This window comes from Plutella xylostella, chromosome 3 (genome assembly GCF_932276165.1).
Source record: "Plutella xylostella chromosome 3, ilPluXylo3.1, whole genome shotgun sequence".
Classification (NCBI taxonomy): domain Eukaryota; kingdom Metazoa; phylum Arthropoda; class Insecta; order Lepidoptera; family Plutellidae; genus Plutella; species Plutella xylostella.
Genome location: NC_063983.1, coordinates 949,903 through 974,520, shown reverse-complemented (window position 1 = coordinate 974,520; position 24,618 = coordinate 949,903). Strand labels below are relative to the sequence as shown.

Here is a 24,618-nt window from a genome sequence, read left to right as displayed (position 1 = left end):
TAGTTACATGGATGGGGAAAAAAACATTTAAAATAGCTAACTGATAACTATTACAAATAAATTATATACTTAATTAGTCTATATATTAAATCCACATATAATATAATATTTTATACATATTATTACACAATCCTATTAAATAAAGCCACAAACATAATCAATTTATTACAATTTACATATTTATTTATTACTTCACTGAAAGGGAGTTAGTGAAGAACTGAGCATACTTATTATACATCTATCCACCTACCGGTATTATTCATATATTTATCTAACAGTGTAAATACAAATTTAACTTCTTATAATACAGTTTTTGAATGAGTTCCTTGTGTTGCGGAATGGGTCGATGTGTGAGTATTGTTTATTGTAGGTGCGGAGTATGCGTGTCATAACAGACTATCCTAATACTTATTGGATAACTAAAACTAAAAAAACTTATTTTGTTTTGCAGTGGTTCACCATAACTATTGTGCTTTAAAACTACAGGAAATTAAAATTAAATAGATATAATATATATTTAAAAAAACTTGTGCCTTGTTTTACTACAAAACCTTCAAGGAATGGAGACCACAACAAAATCAATCAACGGCAAATTGCCCAACACAAGATAGTAAAGTATTCCTGTAGCCCATTTCAGATGTGTCCCGCCGATAAAACAACCCCCCCTCCTTACCACTTCTACCTACCTCTGTTTCTTCACAAAGTTGTATTCATAGTACAGCCAAATTTGCGGGTTTTATTGCATTTGTAACAGTGTTTGTAAGTAAATTTTAATTTACATACAGTAGGTGCCATGCAGTATAATTTAGGTATTTTTACGGATGTAATAAACATATTATTATGTGTAAGGTGCAGGTGGGTAATGCCGAATTTCGGGTAATTCCGATTTTTGCCGATTTCTTCCAAATGCAGCCATATTTTACCCATGGAACCATTCACCTTGTTGGCAACTTAATCTTCTACCTCGCTTGGGTTGACTAAGGGCGCTAGGACCGAGCGTTCGTGTTAAAATGTAAAACTAGTAAAAAAATGCAAATTTCCGCATTTTTGAATTTTCGGAATTATCTGCACATCGGTAATTAAGAAATCAATTAAGTTATTTAACTGATTGTCTTTTCATCCAAAAGATTGCCGTTTTTGTTCACTACGTTCGGAGTTTAAAAAGCTCTAATTTTTTTGTATTTGAATTTTGGAACATTTTACTATGAAATTTTGTGGATCGGGTAATTCTGAATTATAAATATCACAAAAATGTGTACAAGTACTTCTGGGCAGTTCTATGCAATATTTCGAGTTGAGTTTTTGCGAGGTTAAAGATGATCGAAAAATACAAATGGTCCTTTAGCTGAAATTACCTAAAACTCATTTTAAATGTTTTTCAGAATAACCCGCATTTATTCGGAATTACCCTCGTACAAAGAAAAAAATATCAGCTTTTGAAACTAAAATATACACGAATTCCGTGGGTATATAGAGAAGTCTGTTAAACAGAGTTTTAGGTAGTATATTCAAGTATACAAAGCGTCCTTACATGAATCAAAATGACCCAACCAGTCCTCATAAATTGACAAAATACGAACATGTATCCAACTCACCCAAAAACCTTTCGGAATAACCCACCTGCACCTTACCGTATTTTATTCGTAGATCTAAAGTATGGTAAAACAAATTACATAAAAGCCTCTCAGAATGATACACTCACGGGCAATGAAAAGTTTCCACTGAGAAAAACACCAAATTACATTTATTACATTTAAGTACATTTAACAGAGCATCAGGATATAATCTACTAAAAACAATAATATTTTGTTAATTTTTTTAATTACAAGTTTGAAAAAATTGTATTTGTCGGAAACGGACGTCAACTGTCGCGCCACCTAGCGGAGTCTCTGCGAAACAAGTGACATTGGGAACGCCAGCGCCTCTAATGGCGCTCGACGGAGTCTAGATGATGGGGGACGACGTAGAGTCGAGTCAGTCTGTACTTGACCGTCGTTCTGCGCACACGTCTAGGAACTGTCCCGCGTTTCTCTTACTTAGTGACATTACGTTACCCTTTCTGTGTATTGGCTTGCTGTGTGATTGCTAAGTGTTATTGTGTTGTGTAACTGTGCGATAATTAAACGAAGTGATTATGTAAAGTGACTTTTCTTATAATCGCCATTCCTACGCCTACGAAACACGATGTCGGACAATCCTGACACCCAGCCACCCCAGGAACGTGCACATGCTCCACTTCCGCTTCCGACATCAGATGTGGGATCAGAAGACGCCACCCCACGTGCTTCACACCACGACACGAACGACGAAAAATGGCGGAAGCTTCTAGAACAACAGAATCGGAATTTCCTGACGCTTGTTCGAGCTATGAAGACACCGTCGTCGTCGACCGAGCTGAGGTTACGCGATTTCAATCCCAGTAAATCCGATGACGACGCACGTTCTTGGATTGCCTTGAGTCGTGCTCTGAAAGTGAAGCCTGCGGTCACTTGCTTCCACTACCAGAGCCAGGGATACTACGCATCCAGCTGCCCAAAGTGTCGCAGACAGGACCAGTGCTGCCAGTGGAGGAGCGAGTGGATCCGGTGCAGCCAAGGAGAAGAGGGTCGATCTGTGCGTAGTGAGCGCGCCTGCTGGGATGTTGCATTAATCTGGTGAGCTGTTTTCGTTTAAACTATGACTGTAGTTTCAAAGTTTAGAGGCTAGATGTTTCATTACGTGGATGAGGTTAGTGTGACCGTGGAATTATTTTCGAGGTTCGAGTCCTGGAACTGATAATCTGTCGGGTTGCCAGACCTGTTGACTTTAAAAATAAAAAAAAGGTTATGACATGGAGGTTGATCAAAATCCTGAGCTTAAGTTAAGTAGGGTTATGAACATGCGTCCATGACCTCATTAGGTAAATCTCCGAAAGTTGATTCCCTATTTTTTAATCATGATCTTTTTTATGCTAAGTAATGATGAAGCAATCGATTGAATTGTGTGTTTCTGTGGTGTGTCTTGCTCAATTGTTTAATGCCAGTGGATGGAAGTGGTAGTAGCAGACTAACACTGGATGGAAGTGTTAGTGAGTGCCGGATGGAGGCACTGGAATGACACCGGATGGAGGTGTGCATTCGTGATGAGTACTTGGGTAACCGGATGAAGGTTGCCGGACAAATGAGCAAGGACCATTGGTAATCAGATCCTGATCCGTGTTTTTCTTTAGTACAGAGTTAAAGATAGTGGATTAGCTTTCGAGTATTGATTTGTTTTGTCTGATACTGTTCAAGTTAAAGCTTCATAGTTCATCAGTGTGATGAATGCAGAGTTCATCAGCCCACTGCTTTCTTCCCTGACTAGGTCAGGACTGGCCGAGTAAAATTCAGTTACTGCGGTTGTTTTTCTTTCTTTCCAGATAACTCACACAAGGACGTGTGAGATGACATGATAGCCGTGTCGCAGCGTTGGCAGACAAACGCCGCATCGATGTTGATTGCAGTAGCGACCAGTGGCAACAAATCATGGCAAGATGCTCTAGGTGAAGTACAACTTGCAATTAATTGTACCTTGAACCGCGTTACAAAGGCTCCACCACTGGAGATACTTATCGGTAAAGTCGCAAGACCGTTGTCGTTGATGTGTAGTGAGGTTGATAACGAAGTCAATATTGAAAGCGTTCGCGAAACTGCGTCAGAGAATATTCAGAGGAGTGCTGACTACGATAAGACTCGTTTTGATAGAACTAAGGCTAAAGTAGTGAATTTTGAGATTGGTGATTTTGTTTTGCTAGAAAATAAAGAGCGAAATCAAACTAAACTAGATGCAAAATTTAAAGGTCCTTTTAAAGTAATCGAGGTATTAGATGGTGATCGTTATCGACTAAAGGCTTTAAATTCAAAACGAACTTACAAATATGCTCACGATAGGTTAAGAAAGATGCCAGCGAGCGATATACCAATCAGTATTGACGATGATGTAGACTATGTAGAGAATGATGAAGATTGAGTTTGGGTGGATTCGAGTGGTTACTATTGACCGTATTAATTCGACTTAACCAGTAGCTGAACCGAGGTAAGAGAGAGAGTGGATGTAGAGCTCGTGCTCGTGTAAGGCTCTGGTTGTAGTCGTGGTCTTGTGTGACCGTAGCGTGTGATACACGCGTGCAATCCACATGAGGTGGAGATGCGTCTTTGAGTTCGGTTTGGATTAACCGTGGTCTTGTGTGACCGTAGCGTGTGATACACGCGTGCAATCCACATGAGGTGGAGGTGCGTCTTTGAGTTCGGTTTGGATTAACCGTGGTGATAGGTGATTACTCGAATGAAGTCGAATGGTGTATCAGAATAACTCATTGTGATGATATTTTTGTCTGTGATTGGTACATGGCAAACTGATGAAAGTTACCTAGGTACATAAGATTTGACGTGTACTAGTTGTGTCTGTGTGTAAATTTGTGTTAGTGCTGATACTGTTGATTACATAAAGTTTGATTCTGCCAAACTCAGTTTTCATGAAAGATGAGAGATGACAGAGACAGAGAGAGACTTTTAGTTTGTTTTTTTTTAAATGTCAGGAAGATTGGCCGAGCGGGTTACTCTCAGAAAATGTTTCTTTCACAGAATGACACACGAGGGCGTGTGCCAGCAGGATGGCCGTGTCGGAAACGGACGTCAACTGTCGCGCCACCTAGCGGAGTCTCTGCGAAACAAGTGACATTGGGAACGCCAGCGCCTCTAGTGGCGCTCGACGGAGTCTAGATGATGGGGGACGACGTAGAGTCGAGTCAGTCTGTACTTGACCGTCGTTCTGCGCACACGTCTAGGAACTGTCCCGCGTTTCTCTTACTTAGTGACATTACGTTACCCTTTCTGTGTATTGGCTTGCTGTGTGATTGCTAAGTGTTATTGTGTTGTGTAACTGTGCGATAATTAAACGAAGTGATTATGTAAAGTGACTTTTCTTATAATCGCCATTCCTACGCCTACGAAACACGATGTCGGACAATCCTGACACCCAGCCACCCCAGGAACGTGCACATGCTCCACCCCCGCCTCCGACATATTTATAACAGATATAAACACACAGCCCAATAGCAAAACTACATTTTTAAATCAATTAACTGGACTCAATCGTTATCATGAAATGGTGGATGTAACCATCTACACCACCTAAGTAAAGAACTATTGTATTTAGCAATCTATGACACAATACAACTAAGAATACCGCTTCCGGCCGTTTACAGTGCGACAAACTTATCTGTTCCGGTGAGAGCGAACTAAATTGATCCATATCTCATTACTTACTAATGAATTGTATATTGTAAAAGATTAGATGGGTTTATTAACACCACAAGAGCGAATTAACAATACGAGCAAAACTAAAATCTTATAGAATTAAGAAATATTAGACATTTATGTGAGCTGTCACCGGAACAGATAAGTTTGTGGCACTGTAGGTATACTTTAAGGCAACAAATTGATGATGACGTGATGATGACACATGACACACGACATAAATGTCATAGTACATCATACAAATGGTAGCTATAAATATCACAACAAATAATCTACACAAGACAATGATTGATTAATGATCGTGTAATCAAATATTGAACAATTGATGGGTGAAGTTAGTTAGTGGAAGTTGGCTATGGTAACATTCAGTCATATACATTTAGTTACTTACTAGCTGTTACCGCGAGCTTTGCTTCACCTTAAAAAGTAGTTTATGTGTTAAAATCCTGGTTGTCAGCTAACTCCATACCAAATTTCATTAAGCCGGTTCAGCCGGTTTGATGTTAAGAAGTAACAAACATACGCACATACTCACAAACATTCGCCTTATAATATTAGTAGGATATCTTGTAGGTAATACTATATTACCTACTAGGTATAGATTTGTAATTTTCCTCCTTGTATAGGCCTATGTTCTGTTTGTAATTTTTTGCACTTTCCCCTTTTCTTGTATAGTTTCTCTCCTCCGAGGTAGTCTGGAAGAAATTACTCTTAGTAATAAGGCCGCCATTTGTACCGTCTATGTTGTGCATATTCTATTGTAATTTCTGTGTTTGTGTGCAATAAAGAATTATCTATTTATCTATCTATATTTTAGGTTTCAGAAACTACAAACAGCTTTCGCTTTCAGAATGTTTGTCTCGCGGCGCTTAGCTTCGCATCTCTTATTATTAATTAGGACGCCGCGGGTCAAATCGCTTTCCAAGCGGACCAACTTAGATTGCACAAGCAACTTAGAGCGGTGACTTAGAGATTGCCTCATTGTTTATTCAACGTTGCTTGTAGTAGCAAAGACCATTGGGTACTGGGTAGGTACGTACGTAGCACGGCGAGCGACAAAACTCCTTTGTCTTGTCGTGCGTCTTGCAGGGCTAGCACGGGGCGCAAGTCACGCATAGATGTGACAAAAGTTTTGCATCGTGCTCACCCACGTCGCGCGGCCTGAATTTTTATAACATTTTGTATTTTTATTATATACACTATGAAAATCAAAATGCATGATAATAATATTGAGTCAAGATGCAAATAAACTATTTAATACATAGTTTATCTGCGACTTGACTCAATATTATTATTATGCATTTCGATCAGACTTTGGAGGTAAGCTGGTATCACTTTGTAGTACTTATTGTGAAACTTTTACCAGAAACTATCCGACGTTCGATCGAAGTATCCTATAGTATATATAGTATACAATAAATGCATTTTCCGACTCGTATACTACCTATGAACAGGGACTTCAATTCAATAGCTACAACAAAAAAGTATAATGTTGAATGCCATTCGATTTTCCATTTCCATTTGGTATTTTCCTCTTGTAATTTATAAAGGAGGGATGTTGAATGGAGAGCAAAATAACGAATGCATTCAAGTAACGGTTATTAATGCAGTAGTAAAATAGGTACTTATAGGTGAGGTTATTGTATGCATAACAACCTCATCTTTTCACTACGGTGACCAACCATAGAGGAGGAATCAGTCTGCAAAAATTTAAAGATTTTCAATTCGATTCAATAAAGATATTTTTTAATGTCCAAGTCAATAACAACGCTGTATCCAAACGTCTTAAAGAATTATGAATAAAGCATTAAACGTATTAATGAAAGTCCTTCATTTTTGCAAATCTGGAGTAAGCATCCAGCCTGTCTAGTACAGGTTTGATAGGTCGTCAAAACTATAAAGGTTCCAGATTTCTCACATACAAAGTAGCGCTTCTAGCGGAAACTATCCTGAAACTTTTGACAGATAATGTATGCAGGTGACAGAAAAAACAAAACTTTTTCGTTTACTTACTTAAATTGCAAAACTAGTACTAGAGGCCCAGGTATCTTGCATTATCGTAGAAAGTGCTCCAGACTGAGTTTCAATATCCGCCCCGAGAGCCAATATGATTGAGTAAAATCTGTTTACTGCTCCGTCGAATATGATGTAAGCAGCGCATACAACGCCACCTAGTGACTGAATAGAACGACGATATTGCGTTTGTGGTGAAGCATGTGATGTTATAGGCATACCTAAGACTTACTTATTTACTAACCCCCTTATTCATAAAAAAAGTTACTGGATGCTTTAGCTATTGAACTGTTTTGTCCCTGTCTGTCAAATAACAAATTGTTCTCTGTCAAAGAGAGACAGAACAGTTCAATAGCTAAAGCGTACAGTAACTTTTTTATGAATTAGGGAGTAAGTATTAATAATGATGTCCTCCTAGCCGACTACGGCGGCCAATCTCAATTGAGATCAGCCATCTACGCAGGAGTAGATTATAGTGCCCAAGTGTGTGCGCAGTACACAGGAGCACTCTCTGTTCCATCACTCTCATAACCCAATGGGACGGATTGACCGACACGACTGGAGAGAGCTAGGCGCAGGACCGACTGCTTTACATGCCCATCCGACAGCATGGATCGTTTCACTGTTTCGGACATCAGGTGATCAGCCTACTATGTCCTAACCAAACTTAGAACCACAATTTAGAAACACAAATTGATGGTCCCACCCGGGAATCGAACCCGGGACCTCAGGGTCATGAAGCGAAGCTTCTACCACTAGACCACAGAGGCAGTATTATATAGGGGGTAAGTATTATATATGGATTGTAAACATAATTATGGCCACTTCATATGTGTAGTCGCTGTATTGCTCAATATTATAATAATAATAAACCTTTATTTCAGGCATCAGTGGCCCATATTATAAACTAAACACATACATTTTAAAAATACAAAAATAATAAATAAGTAGGTATATAAACTAACTTAAACTCTAGCACTAATCAAATTTAAGTTTTTTTTTATAATATGGTAGGTACTAGGTAGGTTTCTTAATATGTAAAAGCTTTTCAGCTAAAAATTCAAACCGCATAGCAACGGACGAACTTCCCTCGATCTTATTTAAACCGCTTAAAAACTTTCAAGTTTTCTTTTATTTATCTGGAAGCGAAAGTTTTCGGCAGAGTTATGGAAAGTTCTAAATATTTAAATTGGTTGGCGGTGCATAAAAGAAACCCTTAAATCTTCTAATACTTAAAAAGTTTTAAACTGTTTTGGTTTTATACACTAAAAGCTAACCATGACCAGAATTTAAACTTTTCTGCAGCTTGTGCAAATGTGTAAATTTACACATTCCTGGTTCCTGGCTCTTTTAAATTTTTGAATAAAAACTTTAAAACAGAAAATGGGTTGTATTTTATACGCTCATGTTGATTTTAGCGCTGCAAACTTAGGTACTAAATGTGTGTAGTTTTCAGCAGCTACTAGCTTAACACATAAGTAACATAAGCCTAAGCTAGCGTTGTTTGATTATGAGGCAGCATTTCTGCTAGCATAGTTTCAAGGAAAAGTAGGTATTATGAAGGCACCAATTTTACTTGTTTTAAATTGTGGCCTCGTACAGTTTTAGAATTGATTTTCATCACAATTTATTTTTACCTTAACATAGCACTTGGTATAAAAATATTTACTTTCAGTATACCCGAAACCTTACAGGCTCTGCCTAGTTGTGGGTCAAATGACTGTGTGTGAGACATCCCCACATACTATTATTATTACTAAGTATTATTTTTTCTCCTTATGAACGTACAAAAACACACAGTCTACTCAATCCAAATACGTTAACCTAACAGCCCATTGTTCTAGCAATTTGTCTTGTCAGGTTGGAGGCTTTTTCTGCCAGTAAGATTGATGGTAGGCCTACCTGGTTCGATACTAGCGACTATTCGAACACACATCTCGATATAATGTCCCCAAACAAAGTTATAAAAAACCATAGAACAACGCGGACTCAGTAAAAAACACTAAACTTATGACATGCTAGCTTATGTCCTCCTAGGGCTGGTTTTACAATCACGCGTTTCGGCAGCGCCGTCGGAGCGCGCGCGCTCGGATATGTATTGGGGTATTAGTAGCGTTTCAAATTCGCGCGCTTGAGCAGCGCCGTTCGTTGAACGCGTCCTATTCGCGCGGCGCGGTCGAAGCGCGCGCCGCTCGTGCGCTTCTACGGCCATTGTGCGTTTTAGTCTCACGCCGTTGAGACGTGCCGTTAGGTACTGTTGTGTACAAAATGAATCACATCGATACGGGTCGAGTAATTGACGAAGTGCAAATTAGAAGATGTTTATGTAGCGTTATAAGGATCAACACCTACTGTTCTTCGACTTTTTTGTTGCCTTTTTTTCCATAAAAAGTAAATAGCCAGTACTCTAACCGCATTGCCGTTCATTTTGTATCTGTTTGTACACGACTGTCTCACAGCAGCGAAACGCGCCGTACTAATGTCGTTTTATGGTGCACCGCTGTTCAAACGCGCGCTGTCCAACAGCGCGCTGTCCAACAGCGCGTCTAGCGGCGTGACTGTAAAACCAGCCTAGACGAATTTCGACCACGGCGGCCAATCTCATTTGAGATCAGCCAAAGGAAAAAATTGGAAAGGGTTAGCGGAAATAAGGTGACTCTGTGGGCAATTATGTTAAATTTTGCTTCTTTCGTGAATTTTTGCTATTTTCAGATTCACGAATTCTAAACGTCTTACTAAAACTCAGATAAGTACTACTATTCAGAATCACGAGAGTGACCGCATTTCGGATGACTGCACTTACCACTTTTGCAACGGAATTTGAATTATTACGTTTACGGTTTGAATATTAATTCAAATTCAAACGGCGGGTTGGAGGCTCAGACAAAAAGCCTACGAATTCGACCGTCCAGGACAAATTGAAGGGTGATTGGTACCTATTTAGATATTGAAAAAAGATTGTGAGCATATTTCAAACGTTATAATCATGTTTATCTACATCTACCCGCAGTCCCGCACCATTCCAATATATCGTCCTCCATATATCTGCAGTGTTATTATATGTTATTCTCTATGTTTTAGAGCTGGCGACTTTATACGTTATAAATACAGGTAGGATAGGACGGCAGATACCTACATATTTCCAAATACACTCACGGGCAATGAAAAGGTTCCACGGAGAAAAGTACCAAATTACTTCTAAACGGAAAAGTCTTCTGTAAGATTGAAGTACATTTAATAGAGCATCAGGATATTATACCAACTAAAAATACATAGTAATATTTTGTTCCAATATTAAATTAAATCTTTAAAAACCGGCCAAGTGCGAGTCGGGCTCGCGCACAAAGGGTTCCGTAGCAGCAAATATAATAAACTTTAAATCAACCTATCTCAAAAACTATAAGAGATACTTTGATCAAACCAAAAATCGTTGAAAGAGTTAATTAGCATGCATCACCTCTATTTTTTTTAGAATTTTATACCCCGTAGTTATAAAAATAGAGGGGGGGGGACATACTTTTTACGACTTTGAGAGCTGATATCTCAAAAACCGTTCACTTTAAGAAAAATGTTTTTTAGAAAACTTTATATCATTTTAAAAGACCTTTCCATTGATACCCCACACGGGTATGTACATCGAAAAAAAAAATTTCATCCCTCAGTTACATGTATGGGGGGCCCCACCCCCAATTCTTTTTTTTACTATTTAGTGTCATATTTTTGTAGCGGTTCATACAACACATATTCCCATCAAATTTCATCACTGTAGTACTTATAGTTTCCGAGTAAATCGGCTGTGACAGACGGACAGACGGACAGACGGACAGACGGACAGACGGACAGACGGACATGACGAAACTATAAGGGTTCCGTTTTTGCCATTTTGGCTACGGAACCCTAAAAAATTGGGGTCGTTTGGTGTCGACATTTTGTGAGTGGAACTTTTTCATCGCCCGGGAGATAGATAGATAGATAGATAGATAAATATTATAAGTATATTAATTGAACAGTAAACAATATTTTCATCGTTCAGCTATCGAAATTAGTTTACAGAAATAACATACACAGTTTACGGAAACATGGCCCTGTTTGCTTAGGGAAATTAATTCCAGTCGGTTTGTTGTTACTGGCATATTATGTAGGCTGTTATATACTTCCTTATAATGTGATCTACAGGCGAGCTGTATCTATGTGCAAAGCACTATGAAGTATCAGGTTTGATTCCCACTGTGACATTTTTATGATATCACCAGCTTTTGCCAAGTCTTGTGTGCATCACTGAAAATGTCGCCGTACACATATGAGGCATATATGTATACCTATACCCGACAGTGACCATTAGGCGGCGTAGCTCAGTCGGGTAAGCGTCAGCTTCTGATGACAGAGATGTGGGTTCAAATTACGACGCAGACATTGTACCAATAAATTATTTTGAATTGATGTACTCTCACTCTATGTATCGCTCTTTCGGTGAAGAAAATCGTCGTGAGGAAACCTGCACATCTTGATCTAGCACATCTACATGTGTGAACCCTCTAACCCGCAATGGAACACCGTGGGGTGTTATTTATCGAGACGTTTCTTTTGCACCGACACTCCATCTAGTCCGTATTAAACATTGGTGGCGAGTCATCCATGTGAAAGCTTATATTTGACCCGGGGGTCAAACAGTGCAAACTTACCCCCCCACTCCTACAAGTGTCCTCCCGGGGGTCAATTAGCAGAGCCACATAATGCAGCACACACTAGGTAGTCAGCAGGGAAATTAGCAGCGGATTGTCAAGAACATTTTATAGCCAATGAGCGTTGAGTGTGCCCGGTTTACCCCCGCATGACGTCATTGTAGCGTGTTACATTTCGTACGGTGTGCTATGCAACTATCTGAACCCCCTTTCTTATATACTTTAAATGAAATTTAATACATTTATTTCAGACTAGCTGTTCCCGCGCGCTTCGCTTATCCTTAAAAAGTTTTCCCGTGGGAATTCCGGGATAAAAAGTAGGCTATATTCTTTCCTAGGGTCTAGATCGTATGTATACCAAATTTCATTCAAATCCGTTCAGTGGTTTTGGCGTGAAAGAGTAACAGAAAGACAGACAGACAGACAGACACAGTTACTTTCGCATTTATAATATTTAGTTAGGAAGTTAGGATAACATGATCCATATAAGTACAGTAAGTAGTTTCATGTCAATACTAAGTAAATAAAACAATAAGTACACTAATCACGAGTAGACCTTATAAAACATAAATAAATCAATCCTATTTTGAATGATTTTTAAGTACTTTTATATCAGTTTTTACTCGACGTCTGTTTGATTTCCATGAATCATAAAAATAGCCTATATTAAACTAGATCCATTCGATTCGGAGAAAATGAGCCAAATGAGGAAACTGCTACCATTGTTTAGTCGATAAACAAGCTTTGGCAATAATAGTTGTGTTTCATTAAATATAGCACAATAACGCTATTGCGTGAATAGAGGCAGCGGGCCCATTTATCGACTTAACCTATCGTATCCTAGATACGGAACTGAAAGGATATTCTTAATATTATTATATCAACAACTACCTTCATTAATTAAATAAGTCTGTTGATGTCGATGAATTAGGTAATTAAGGCCCTGTTTCACAATGTCTGGTTAGTAATGTCTCTCTGTTACAATTTTTTTGACAGTGACAGCTTGTATTTTATCTCACAGGTAGCCACTAACCAGACATTGTGAAACAAGGCCTAAATCTCGAATGATTGTTCTAAAACAAAAGTGAGCCATCAGTTATAATTTTTATTATTTAAGTAGGTATACTTATATTTTTCTCTAAAATAAAAATAACGTCACTCATAATAAATTGCGTGCCTATTCACTTATTTCACTCTTGGATTTTCTCATACAATGCTGGCTTTGTGTTACTTTTTATCTTTCCTAAGCGAGGCAAAGAAAAGGCATTTTTCAGATCTCAGATCTCTTGTGTCATCTTTACGAGAGAAACGTTAACAATGAGTTTGGATTTTAGTATTATTTTTTTCGTTTCAGTGAGCTGCCCGTGTATTTATCATTAAGTTCTTGTTCTGAGAACGGCTGAGAGGTCTCGAGGCAATAGATAAGTCTGAAGAGGATCTACGGTACGGTATAGATACAACCCAGAGTGTCTCCAAGTACCTAAAAGTGGCTTCCAATTGGTTATGAGTCAAGTTGATAACAAATAAAATGAAATTAAATGGAATGTTAGCTAAAAATAATTTTAAGATACCCGGTCGAGTAAATTTTCCACCTGCACGACTAGTAACCAACATGATAAATCGATTCAATTCGAATGCTACTCGCAATGAATAAACAGGGTGATCATCTCTCGGCCATTCAGCAAACACGTGTATATCCTCCACCCTAAATGTATAAACCTATAAATAAAGCCGAAATGTCCTTAGGCAGGACATCAGTTACATTGATTCCGACAAATCCAATCCAATAAGCGGGGTCGGGGACGTAACTACTCGCTAACGAACTGATAATTCAGTTACTGGATGGGCCTCCGATTGTCTGGCTAACTACTGACTACTGAACCCTTCGGTTGGATATTTATTGCGGAAACTTATTGGGCACCTTTAAATAATCTGCTCCCGCGGCATGGTATATTTATCGACGTATATAAATTTTTTTCATGCATATCTTACCAATCTTACCTTTAATCTGCGTTTAACTCGATTCGAGATATATTATAGTGACGGTCGATCGACTCTTAACTAAAGTTATCTCACGGCATCACTTCAAGAGTGACCTTGACATAAACTTTTATCACCGTTTTTCGTGCTTGCTATGCTACAACTACAGCTCTGCTGTGCTACGGGATAACAATATTAATAACTCTTATGGCCTGCTGCGGCAGCAGACACCCCGATATTATATACCTACCTACCTTTACTTATATAGGTAGGGGAGACCGGGGCTGGTTGACTATAGGGGTAGGTAGACTAACTACCAAAAACTCGTTCGACGCAATAGCCTTGAGCCAACCAATGAGGCATGAGAGTTCCTCACCTCCCCCCGCACAGTCACCGGCGGTGCGGCGTGGCGCACGCACGGCGTTTGAGAGAAGGAGCGTAATATTGAAAAATAACACACGTAAGTAATTATTTTTGTCGTCACGTTAATTGTAATAATGCCTATTTATTCATGGTTACTGATTGCCAAAGTATTTATAAGAAATGTTTGATTCATGTTCTTTCTTTTATATATTATTCTATTTGATTTCCACGCAATTTTAAGGTTATGACACGTGCTTAAAAATTATAAGGTACCTCGGGGCTGGTTGAATAATGTATAATGGGGCTGGTTGACTAGCTGGTCAACCAGCCCCATAATATAACAGATGTTTTACATGTAAAAGAAAAGTCGGTATTTATGAAATTTTATAAAAAAAAATGTTGTTTCAGGAAATGTTGTTTCAGAATAAGGAGAGAAGTGACGACTCTGAAAGTGAGTTTGGAGTTGGAGTACACTGAACCCTACAGTTCTAGTATTTTAGGAGAAGAATGGGTTCAATGCACTGGATGCAAGTTGTGGGCACACACAAAATGTGTAAACAGCAGGAACATATTGTTCTATGAGTGCAAAAATTGCACTTCCGATTTAGAAGACTGATTGCATAGTATGATCTCCAAAGAATAATTTTATAATTTACAAATATATATAATTTAATTATAATAATATTTAAATACTTACATTAAGACTGTTACCAAATAGTAAAAATAATTATAATGGTTAGATTACATTATTTGTTACCAAATGAGTAAAGTTTATAAAAAGTCGTTTAGTTTTGTTTTAAATACTTATAAGAAAGTACGCTTGGTTTATTTTTAGGTAAAAAAAATGCTTTATGTTCAAACATTTGATTGTTTATTATTATTTTATTTTCATTGTGTTTAATTGAAGTGGCTTAACATCGCCCATTGATTTCAATAAATAAAAATTGTATTACACCGGTTTTTTAAGTCTTCCTATCCTATTTTCTAGCAGATATTTGCTCTTACAACTTCATAGGTCAACTTACCCCAGACGAATAGTCAACCTACCCCAGGAATGGGGTAGGTTGACCAGTTTTTCCTATCACACTAAAACTGGCCTGTACACACACACACACGCACGCACTCACGCCTTGTACTAATGTACTCCCTTGCGGGGTAGGCAGAGGTGCATTGCTGCACCCACTTTTCGCCAGAGTGTTATGTTAGTCCCAATGTAATAGGGGGCGGGCCTATTGCCATTTTACGGGCACATCCAAGACCCGAGAACAAATATCTGTGTTTAAACAAATATCTGCCCCAGCCGGGAATCGAACCCGGGACCATCGGCTCAGTAGTCAGGGTCACTAACCACTACTGGCCTGTACTCATTATTATAATGAATAACACGCTTTTTGCCACTTTTTTTCAAAGCTTAATAGTATACCTATTAATTGAACCCGTTGTTAAAATAATAAACTAGATAGAAATAAAAATTAAAATATTTAAGCTAAAAATTGGTCAACCAGCCCCGGTCTCCCCTACTCTTTAGGACTATAATGTTAATTTATGTTTACTGTACTTTAGGTCTTCTATATAACAACACAGGTTTACAGCCAATAACGAAACTGAATACTGAACTATCTCAACTCAATTTTAAACTCAGTCAGTTGGAGTTAGCAACTCCGTTTATAAACTTCGCTGACGGGGCACGGCGCTCCCTGGCTTGATTAGCACCAGCTTATGTACATAATATAAGCATACATATAAGTATTGTACCTATATAGAGTGGACAACATCTTCTATGTGAAATGTGCAAATTTGCAGACCAATTTTATTTTACTCTTACACCCTAATACGTAGGAAGAAAAAAAATACTTACTTATAGTTTTTATTTTAATTTCATGTACTTAGGTGATATCATATAGCATTCAACAAGTACTCGTTATTCTATGGTGATATACACAGACACACATCCACATCTATGGTCATACTTTTCGCTTTCATGGGACGTATTTTTTTCCTGTACAATAGCAATTTTGGGGCTTATAACAGGCGTAATTACTCGCTGCGCCATCTGATTTCTTTTTATATTAATTCGTGCAATTTATTTGCGCGCTCGCGAGTCCGAATGTTTGTCGCAATATTATCCGCGGGATTAGTGCCGAGACACGCGTCGCCGCCGAGCAACCTGCCAGTAAGGACACTCGCCAACGATAAGAGTGAATAAAAACAATAGTTAAATAACTTAAGCAACGTTAAAAACCCCCAAAAAAAAACAATGTCCATAGTAAAAAAAGTCACGTGACCAAGTTTCTATGGAAAAAGGTTATTTTTTTCGCATATCCGGGTTTAGGTATAACATGCTGCACACGTAGGTTTTTGCTTAGTATACTTACCCTTTTGCGACACTCTGTATAATAATATAACCGTGGACGACTATTTTAAAGTGTTAGAAGCTTGTTTACTACTTCTGCTAACACTACCGCCAATATCAATTCTAGCCGAGCCAATGTCAGTTACTTTTTTAGTTCACTAACATTTTTATTTTCATACTATCATATCATATAATTGTAAATAATAATAATATTATAAATGTAAAAGTGTGAAAGTAACTGTGTCTGTCTGTCTGTCTACTGTTACTCTTTCACGCCAAAATTACTGAACAGATTAGAATGAAATTTGGAATATAGATGGTCTAGATAGATAGACCCTGAGAATAGGCGTAGGTTACTTTTACTCGCGAAATTCCCACGGCAAAACTTTTTAAGGCAAAACGAAGCTCACGAGAACAGCTAGTATTATATAAAAATGAAAAAGTACCTTTCTTGTGAAAAATGTCACCCTTATTACGATCGTCAATATACAGGGTGTAAAATTGAAGCTCCGAATTATATAATATATAATATGAGGGTTGAAAAAATTCGTTTATTTCCGACGATAGACATTCAGTTTTCAGTTTACCCAAAGTAAAGTAAAACTCTCGACTAAAGATATCAATAAACATCCACTGCCTATTTCTATAACTGAGACAAAGGATAACACAGTAAATAGAGCATCATGAAAAGATAAAATAAATATACTTTTTGAAAGTCATCTATCTGTTACCTGATAGTTCAGCAACTTAAAAGTTTAACCATGCTTTTACATATTACATAACACAGCTGCTGAAACGAACTACGCGCTCCATGCATCCTGAAGTACGTGCCAGAATAAGGGTCCTTCCACCAGCGATATGCTGTGCTAAACGTTGCTATGGATGCTTTTGTTTAATTAGTAGACATGGTGGCAGGTTGTAGCTTAGCACTGGTGGAAATGGATTCAACTATGATAATTATATGTGTTTTTATATGGAAGGTTGTTTGTTATGGATGCGAGATTAGTTTTTTTTTATATGGAAGGAAGTTTGTTATAGGTGCAAGCTTTGGATCCATGGTATGAACCTTCACTAGTGGCGCAGCTACATAAAATAATATTATGTGCAAGCATATTTCACGTACAGCTAATTTTCGGGTCCAGCCAGACTCGTCCCATTCCACACTCGACCCGAATTTCATAATTTCGATAAGGTTCATTTTGTTTGTATTTTTTTTCTTATCGCAAAGTACAGTCGACAGAAAATGTTTATGGATTTCTTAATTGATTGCATATAAAGTGATTATCACTTAAATTTAAGAAATATGTTGACTAAACTAGCCTAAGTTTGACCTCAGTAACAGAGAGAGGTAGTTTACCCTTCTCATTGTTTTAGCCTGAAATAAACGGGTTATCGATAACAATGGTCAAGATTTGGATGGCCTGCATCCATCTCTTTCGCGCACTTACTTGTATTGTTATTTATGCATTTGATAAGCAAGGGCTATTCTATTCTATTCTATTCTCTGTGGGGGTGTAAGTACCTGCACCTGGCTCTCTCGAATGAAACCTTTGTGCATATGCCCAAGGTCTAAACTGCCTTCCTAAGCTTGGACCATTTCCCACCACGCTGGTCCATTGCGGGTTGGTGGGTTCACATATCTAGATGTGCTAGATCTAGATATGTAGGTTTCCTCACGATGTTTTTCTTCACCGTAAGAGCGATGGTATATATTGTAGTTAAGTTAAAAGAACTCATTGGTACATGTCAGCGCCGGGATCGAACCCGCATCTCTGGCGTGAGAAGCGGGTGCTTACCCGACTGAGCTACCACCGCTCTCGAAGCAAGGGCTACTGCGAAGTAAATATAATTTTATAAACAGCAAACGAATTTTATAAAAAGGATTTTATACATATTTCAATGTAAAGATATTTTGTGTAACTGTGATTTTAGCACACATAATTATTAATAGTTACTTATTTTGTTAATATTTATTATTACTTATTACGTTTATAATTCAAAACATGTGTTACCTACTAATAATGTTTATAGAAAATGATAAATAAATGATTAAAAGTACAAATTATTACTTTTGTTTGAATTAATCAGCACATAAAACACCTAACTATAATTTCAGTAAAAAAACTCTTGTGGCTGACAGTACATTTCATACATTTCAACAAAAGTACCTAGACCATATCGTATTTTAGAAATTCGGGTCGAGTGTGGCCGGGTCGAGTGTGGAATGGGACGAGTCTGGCTGGACCCTAATTTTCGGCGCGGTGAAGTATCTTCATAGCGCATCGCATAGAAATCTACTATACGTAAGTGAACGCTTCCAAGAATACTAAAATATGTAGCTGTACGAGGGATTATATTTTAGTATTCTTGGAAGCTGTCACATGATTTCGTATAGTAGATTTCTTATTTTCGCATCATAGTTGTATATCTCGTCGCTGCTGGTGGATGCACCCTTATGGAAGGTTCCCGGCCACTTATTTCATACCAAAAATGATTTCCCTCCCAGCTTTCCTCTACCGTTAAATTTATTCATGAACTTAATAGACCCCGTATATTCTTGAAGGAAATTACATCTAGCCTTAGGCCATAAATAATGTAAGCGCCAGCTTCGCAAGAGATAAAAACTATAAAGGAAAGAATAGAGGTTATTTTTATAAACGTCTTTTCATTATTTCCTTTGTGCCTAGCGAACCTAGGCGAAGGTTCCAACAGTGATTCAGTTATGTAGCTCTCTCTGAGGTGCGCCACGATCTTACTACAAGCGGGCAACGTCGTTTTTTTAATAAATACATTTTAGTAGGGTCTTATAAGTATTGTCTTTTATGGAAGTAGGTTTATCAAAGTTTTATAGGCAAATTGTAAACCGAGAATTTACCTCCTACCTATAATATTAAAAGTAAATTCCCTGCATTGTTTATTTATAATCTCTCAAGTACCTATGCAAGTACATGCACTATATGCATATGCTCTTATTTAGCTCCTTCTATACTAAAAATTCGAGTAGCATTTCCACCATTACGTATCGTGAAACTCAGTGTGTCGATAAATGTACGTGAAATTGCATCGTGAATGCCTTCTCACCGCCATTATACTTCGAGCTCGATTTTTAACGTCTCGACGTAACCAGAAAACGAGCACTTACTGCATTTGAATACATTCCAGAGCACATTCGGTGTGTTACAAGCCTTAGAAGTGGGCGATAAAAACTCCTCGTACGGTGTACAGATGCGGTAATTTCGATTCTTATGCTATAAAAATATGACTAACGAGTAACGACAACGGCGGGTGTATAAAATATTGAGGCTGTTTCGGAAGCTATACCTAGGTATATAAATAGATATAGTTTATAAATAAACCTATGTCGTAGGAATATATAAATTTTCAAACATAATTTTGGACAGATTCAATAGCATATTTGCGAACTAGCCAGTCTAGGTCGTTGTCTAGCTCTTGTCCAGACATCTGCTGCCAAGTGTTCGTACCATCGTGTCGTGTAGTGTAGAGTCGAGACAGAACAACGAAAATTTTGACATTGATAACAATCATCATTGACTCATCAATTACTTACCAAATTACCATTTCCTCAAAACAATCTTAAATTGTTATCTTCTATAGCATTGCATTGGTTTTTACCTGTGGTAGAAATAAATACAGTGTACTCAATGTAAGTACAATATAAAATATAAAGATTCATTTTTAAGCACCGATGATTAAAAAGTTACAAGTTGTAGTTTCAGTTACTTCGAATGCCTTTTCAGAAGAACTCACTTTCACAAGCACTGTGAATCCTGAGCCAGTTCCAACTGAAGTTGGAATCGAACCTGTCACCATTCCCTCGCGAGATAGCGCTCAACTCGCCGCCCCCCGGCGCAACTTTAATTAAACCTTCCACTGAGCTCCAAGTTCTGCTTTGAATGGTTTCGCGTATCGGGTCTGCTTGTTCATCAATTGTAATTTGTTTGTGGAGTCTTACAACTTTTTTAACCATATCAAAAGAGGATAGATGTCGTAAAATTTACCTACTCGTATGTATATGTATGTTGGTTTGAATTACACTTAAAACACTAGATAGCCTACTCGTATCCGTCTGTTCATAATTCCTAAATTAAAATATAATGTTGTAGTCACTGATTCATTCATTATTTCGTTTATTCTAACTTGTACTCGTAACAATCGTAACATTAACAAAATTACCGCTGTGCAGACAATTACGGAGGTACTTCGAATACCACATGAGCCCACTTCGAGGCCTTTTTGCATATCTCCGTCATCGCGCCAGGAGCCAAGAAACCACGGCGACAATTGCCAAGTTTTAATCCAGGAGGCTTCTCTGAGTGTTGCGACATTACACACACACACACACACACACACACACACATAGACATATATACACACACATGACCAATAAATAGTCCACAGCAGGAGCTTTCTTGATTAGTAACAGTGTTATAAACTTATGTTGTTTTAAAAAACATGTAAGGATCAGTTTCCAAGAAGCTCTTCAAAGTAATACACCGGTTAGTAACGGAAAGACAACAAAAATATTATACACAGAAACAACACAAAAATAAGTAGTTAAGTAAATAAAAAAAGTTAGTTAGTAAAACGAAAACTTACCTAATTACTGAATATTGACTAAAGCTCCAAAGACCTAGGCTTAATTAACGGCTCGATCTAATCAACGCCAACGCGCAACGTAGCGATCAAGTTTTTCTTTTAAATATATTTTTTTTTTTCAGTTTCTCTAGAACATGAAGATACGTCTTTTCCATATTTATTTGAAACTTTATTTTCAGTGAGCGAGCAGTGAGCAGCAAAAGATTATCCATGAAAGTTTCAACACATTTTAATAAGCGAAAACTGAAAAAAACTTTTTTTTTAAGTGCGTATTTCCCGTCTAAAATTTCACAGTTAATAAATCTTCGTAGTCGCCAATCACATATCACGAGAAATTGTAAGAATTTCTCTTCTATTTTCAGTGTGTGGCCATTTAAATCTATATGAAGGCGGCGCCGCATCGTCCCATACATATTCATTGGAGCGTGCAATCTGAGTCGTGTTATACGTTTTACGCTACAGTGAAGGAAAACATAAATATGTCAACGTGCATTGCGTGTTGAGACGAAGGGGTTGATTTGAAGATTTATTCAGTAAACTGACATAACATACTATAGTTAAAACCCCTGCAGTGGTGATAAATAAACGCATAATGCCCAATTTACAATCGAATATAAAGTTACTGATTACAATAAAGCAATCAGAGTGTAACGCATACAAAAACTTGATCAGTACTCGTTATTCTATGGTATTAGTATGTAAGTATACATATATATCTGTCGGTCATCGGGCACGGGCAGAAGAGTATTTTCATCGATTTCTCAGGACATTTTGATCGTAAACAGTTTCTTCTGGATTTCGTCGCAGATTTCCCTTAGATGTTTTTCTTCGCAAGTGAAACAAAACAAAGCAGAACAAATTACATCTTGATGCCAACGCACAAAGCGCCGTTTACTCTAAATAACAATTGTGAATTCAGATTTTTATATTACCCAAAGAGACGCCCACACGAGCGTAATATTCCTGTAACAGGGCATGAAATAATGTAATATGCCATTACTTTTTAGGGCTCATTCTGCACCCTACATAATAAGTAGTTGAGAATTCGAGTGGCGAATCTGCGTACGTTACTTTTAATGATATTGCTACCTTTATTATATGATTACTATATGTTTCTGAGTACTTATGACGAATTAAAGTATGATGAATGTTTTATTGGACGGGTGACCGATTTCAAGTGGTTGTTTTCCGGGCGTTTCCTTAAGCCTCCTCATCACGTGGTCCCGTTGCTGTTGCAGCAGCAATCGTGAAGCCTAGTCAGAGGCCTTCGGACAGCTTGAAAACATCTGACAGTCGGGTTGGCCACTTACCCAACAACTCTCTCAGCACAAGCTTGCTTTTGTTGGGGTCCACCAACCCGCACTAGACCAGCGTGGTGGACTAGGCCCTTCCCTGAAAGGAGAATCGTGCCCCAGCAGTGGGGACGTGATGGTGATGTGTGGACCATAGCTCGTGAGTGAAGGTGAGATGATGCGTATTATATCCCGTATTACCTAAAGTTTCAAAACAATAAATGTTTTATTCACAATCCATAATGAAGAATGAAATATTGAACTACAATCACGCATACGTTTATACATCTAGTAGAGATCATCTGAAATGATTTAACTTCTCACAAATGTTTATTATACAAATCACAAACAAACATACATTTCAATACTATTATTTATCTAAACAATTGAGAAAACAACTGTGGGTTCTCGCAGTCTGAAATCAGTTGTCTCGCCGTCTATTTGTTCATCTTTAGAAAAATACTACAAAATGAAGAAATCTGAATTACTTTAACCAGTGTTGACCTACTAAAGTGACCATAAACTTTCCATGTCACATATCGCAAGAAAATTCTACAATGAAGTTTAAAATTCTGTTTTACGTCTACTTGTTGTTCCAAACTCTTGTAGTGACCAATGCGGAGAATTGTGATTACAGAAGTGTTGGTGGAGATACAGAGGGTGAAGAATGTTACAAAAAGGAGCTTCTACTGACGGTCGCCCACAGCCCCAACCAGATGACCGTTCACAACAACACCCTGTATTTCAGCTTCGATATCGGCAACGGAGAATACTCCCCGGCAACCATCCAACTGGAAACCAAGAAGACCTCTATGCTGAAAGGAATTAAAGACGCATACGCCATGACAACTGACAGAGACAACGGTGATGTCTACTTCGGGGGCGGTCACGGCATCTACAAATTCAAACCAGCTAAAAAATCGCTCAAGAAACTTGCCTTCAAAGGCTTGGATATTTGGTGGTTAATGTACCACCGGGAGCTGTACTACATCCGGTTCCCAAGCCTCAACTCGTACAGATACACCAACAAGACCATCAGACCAGTGAAAGCGCTAGAAGACATTTCAGTCCATCAGTTTGTGTTTGACAAGCGGGATAACCTGATCTTCATTAACAGTACAGGACTGTACGGAGTGGAAGACGGTACGAATACCGCTGTTTTAATCCAAGATGATCCAAAGTTCTATGTGTTGGCGAGAGACAAATATGGAGTAGTCCACGCGTGTACTGATGAGGGTATATTCAAGGTACATGGGATGAGGGAAGCGACGAAACTGATCGATATTGCTGACGTCCTCGGATTGACTTTTGATGATGAGAGTAACATCATCTATTCTGATGCGCGCAATCTGTATCGCCTTTTGTCTGTGTGAGTTCAATGTCTCATGAGGTGGAAGAGAGTCGTTGTTTTATTATTTAGTAGAAACCTTTTTTTTTATTTCCTTGTTATCTATCAACTCAGTTATATCTAAGATGTAAGTACTATTGTATAGAATATAATACATTTAATGACACTAAAACTATAGAATTGTCGGTCTTGTTCAAAAGCATGTGCATTGTCCAAGTACTATAATGTGAATATAAACGCTGTAAATATTATGGTATTGTTGGATTTATACATTAAATTAATTATTAATTATGTTCTTTTCTTTTAACTGAAAGCATCAGCTAAAAATACTTTTACGTGGCAATTGTAGTCAAAAGTATTTTTGTCCGAATTTCAACTCATTCATAATACACTCACGGGCAATGAAAAAGTTCCAGTGATAAATATGGGACGTTAATGGCAGATGGAACTTTTTCATTGCTGTTGAATGTACATACTTACTTACATTCCTATCATAATTATTAGTTACAGTACAACAAACTATCATCGCACAGTTCAATTATCATAAACACGTTACAGTAAACAGCTCTTCAATGCTCTAAGGGCAAACAGTTTATGCTAATCGAGTGATGGTGGCGGCGACGGCAAATAGTCACACCACTCGTGACCGGCTGGCTAATATTAACTCTAATTTAACCTGAGGAGGCAGATAGAC

The 24,618-nt window shown here is 38.0% G+C and overlaps 1 protein-coding gene across 1 annotated transcript; it reads left to right on the top strand.

Annotated features, from left to right (window-relative positions):
* The first annotated feature begins 23,008 nt into the window (after positions 1-23,008).
* Positions 23,009-24,158, top strand: LOC105390872 (ommochrome-binding protein). The gene has a single exon (XM_038117265.2). The coding sequence runs from the start codon at positions 23,134-23,136 to the stop codon at positions 23,947-23,949; it is 816 nt and encodes a 271-aa protein (XP_037973193.2). The 5' UTR covers positions 23,009-23,133; the 3' UTR covers positions 23,950-24,158.
* The last annotated feature ends 460 nt before the right edge of the window (positions 24,159-24,618 follow it).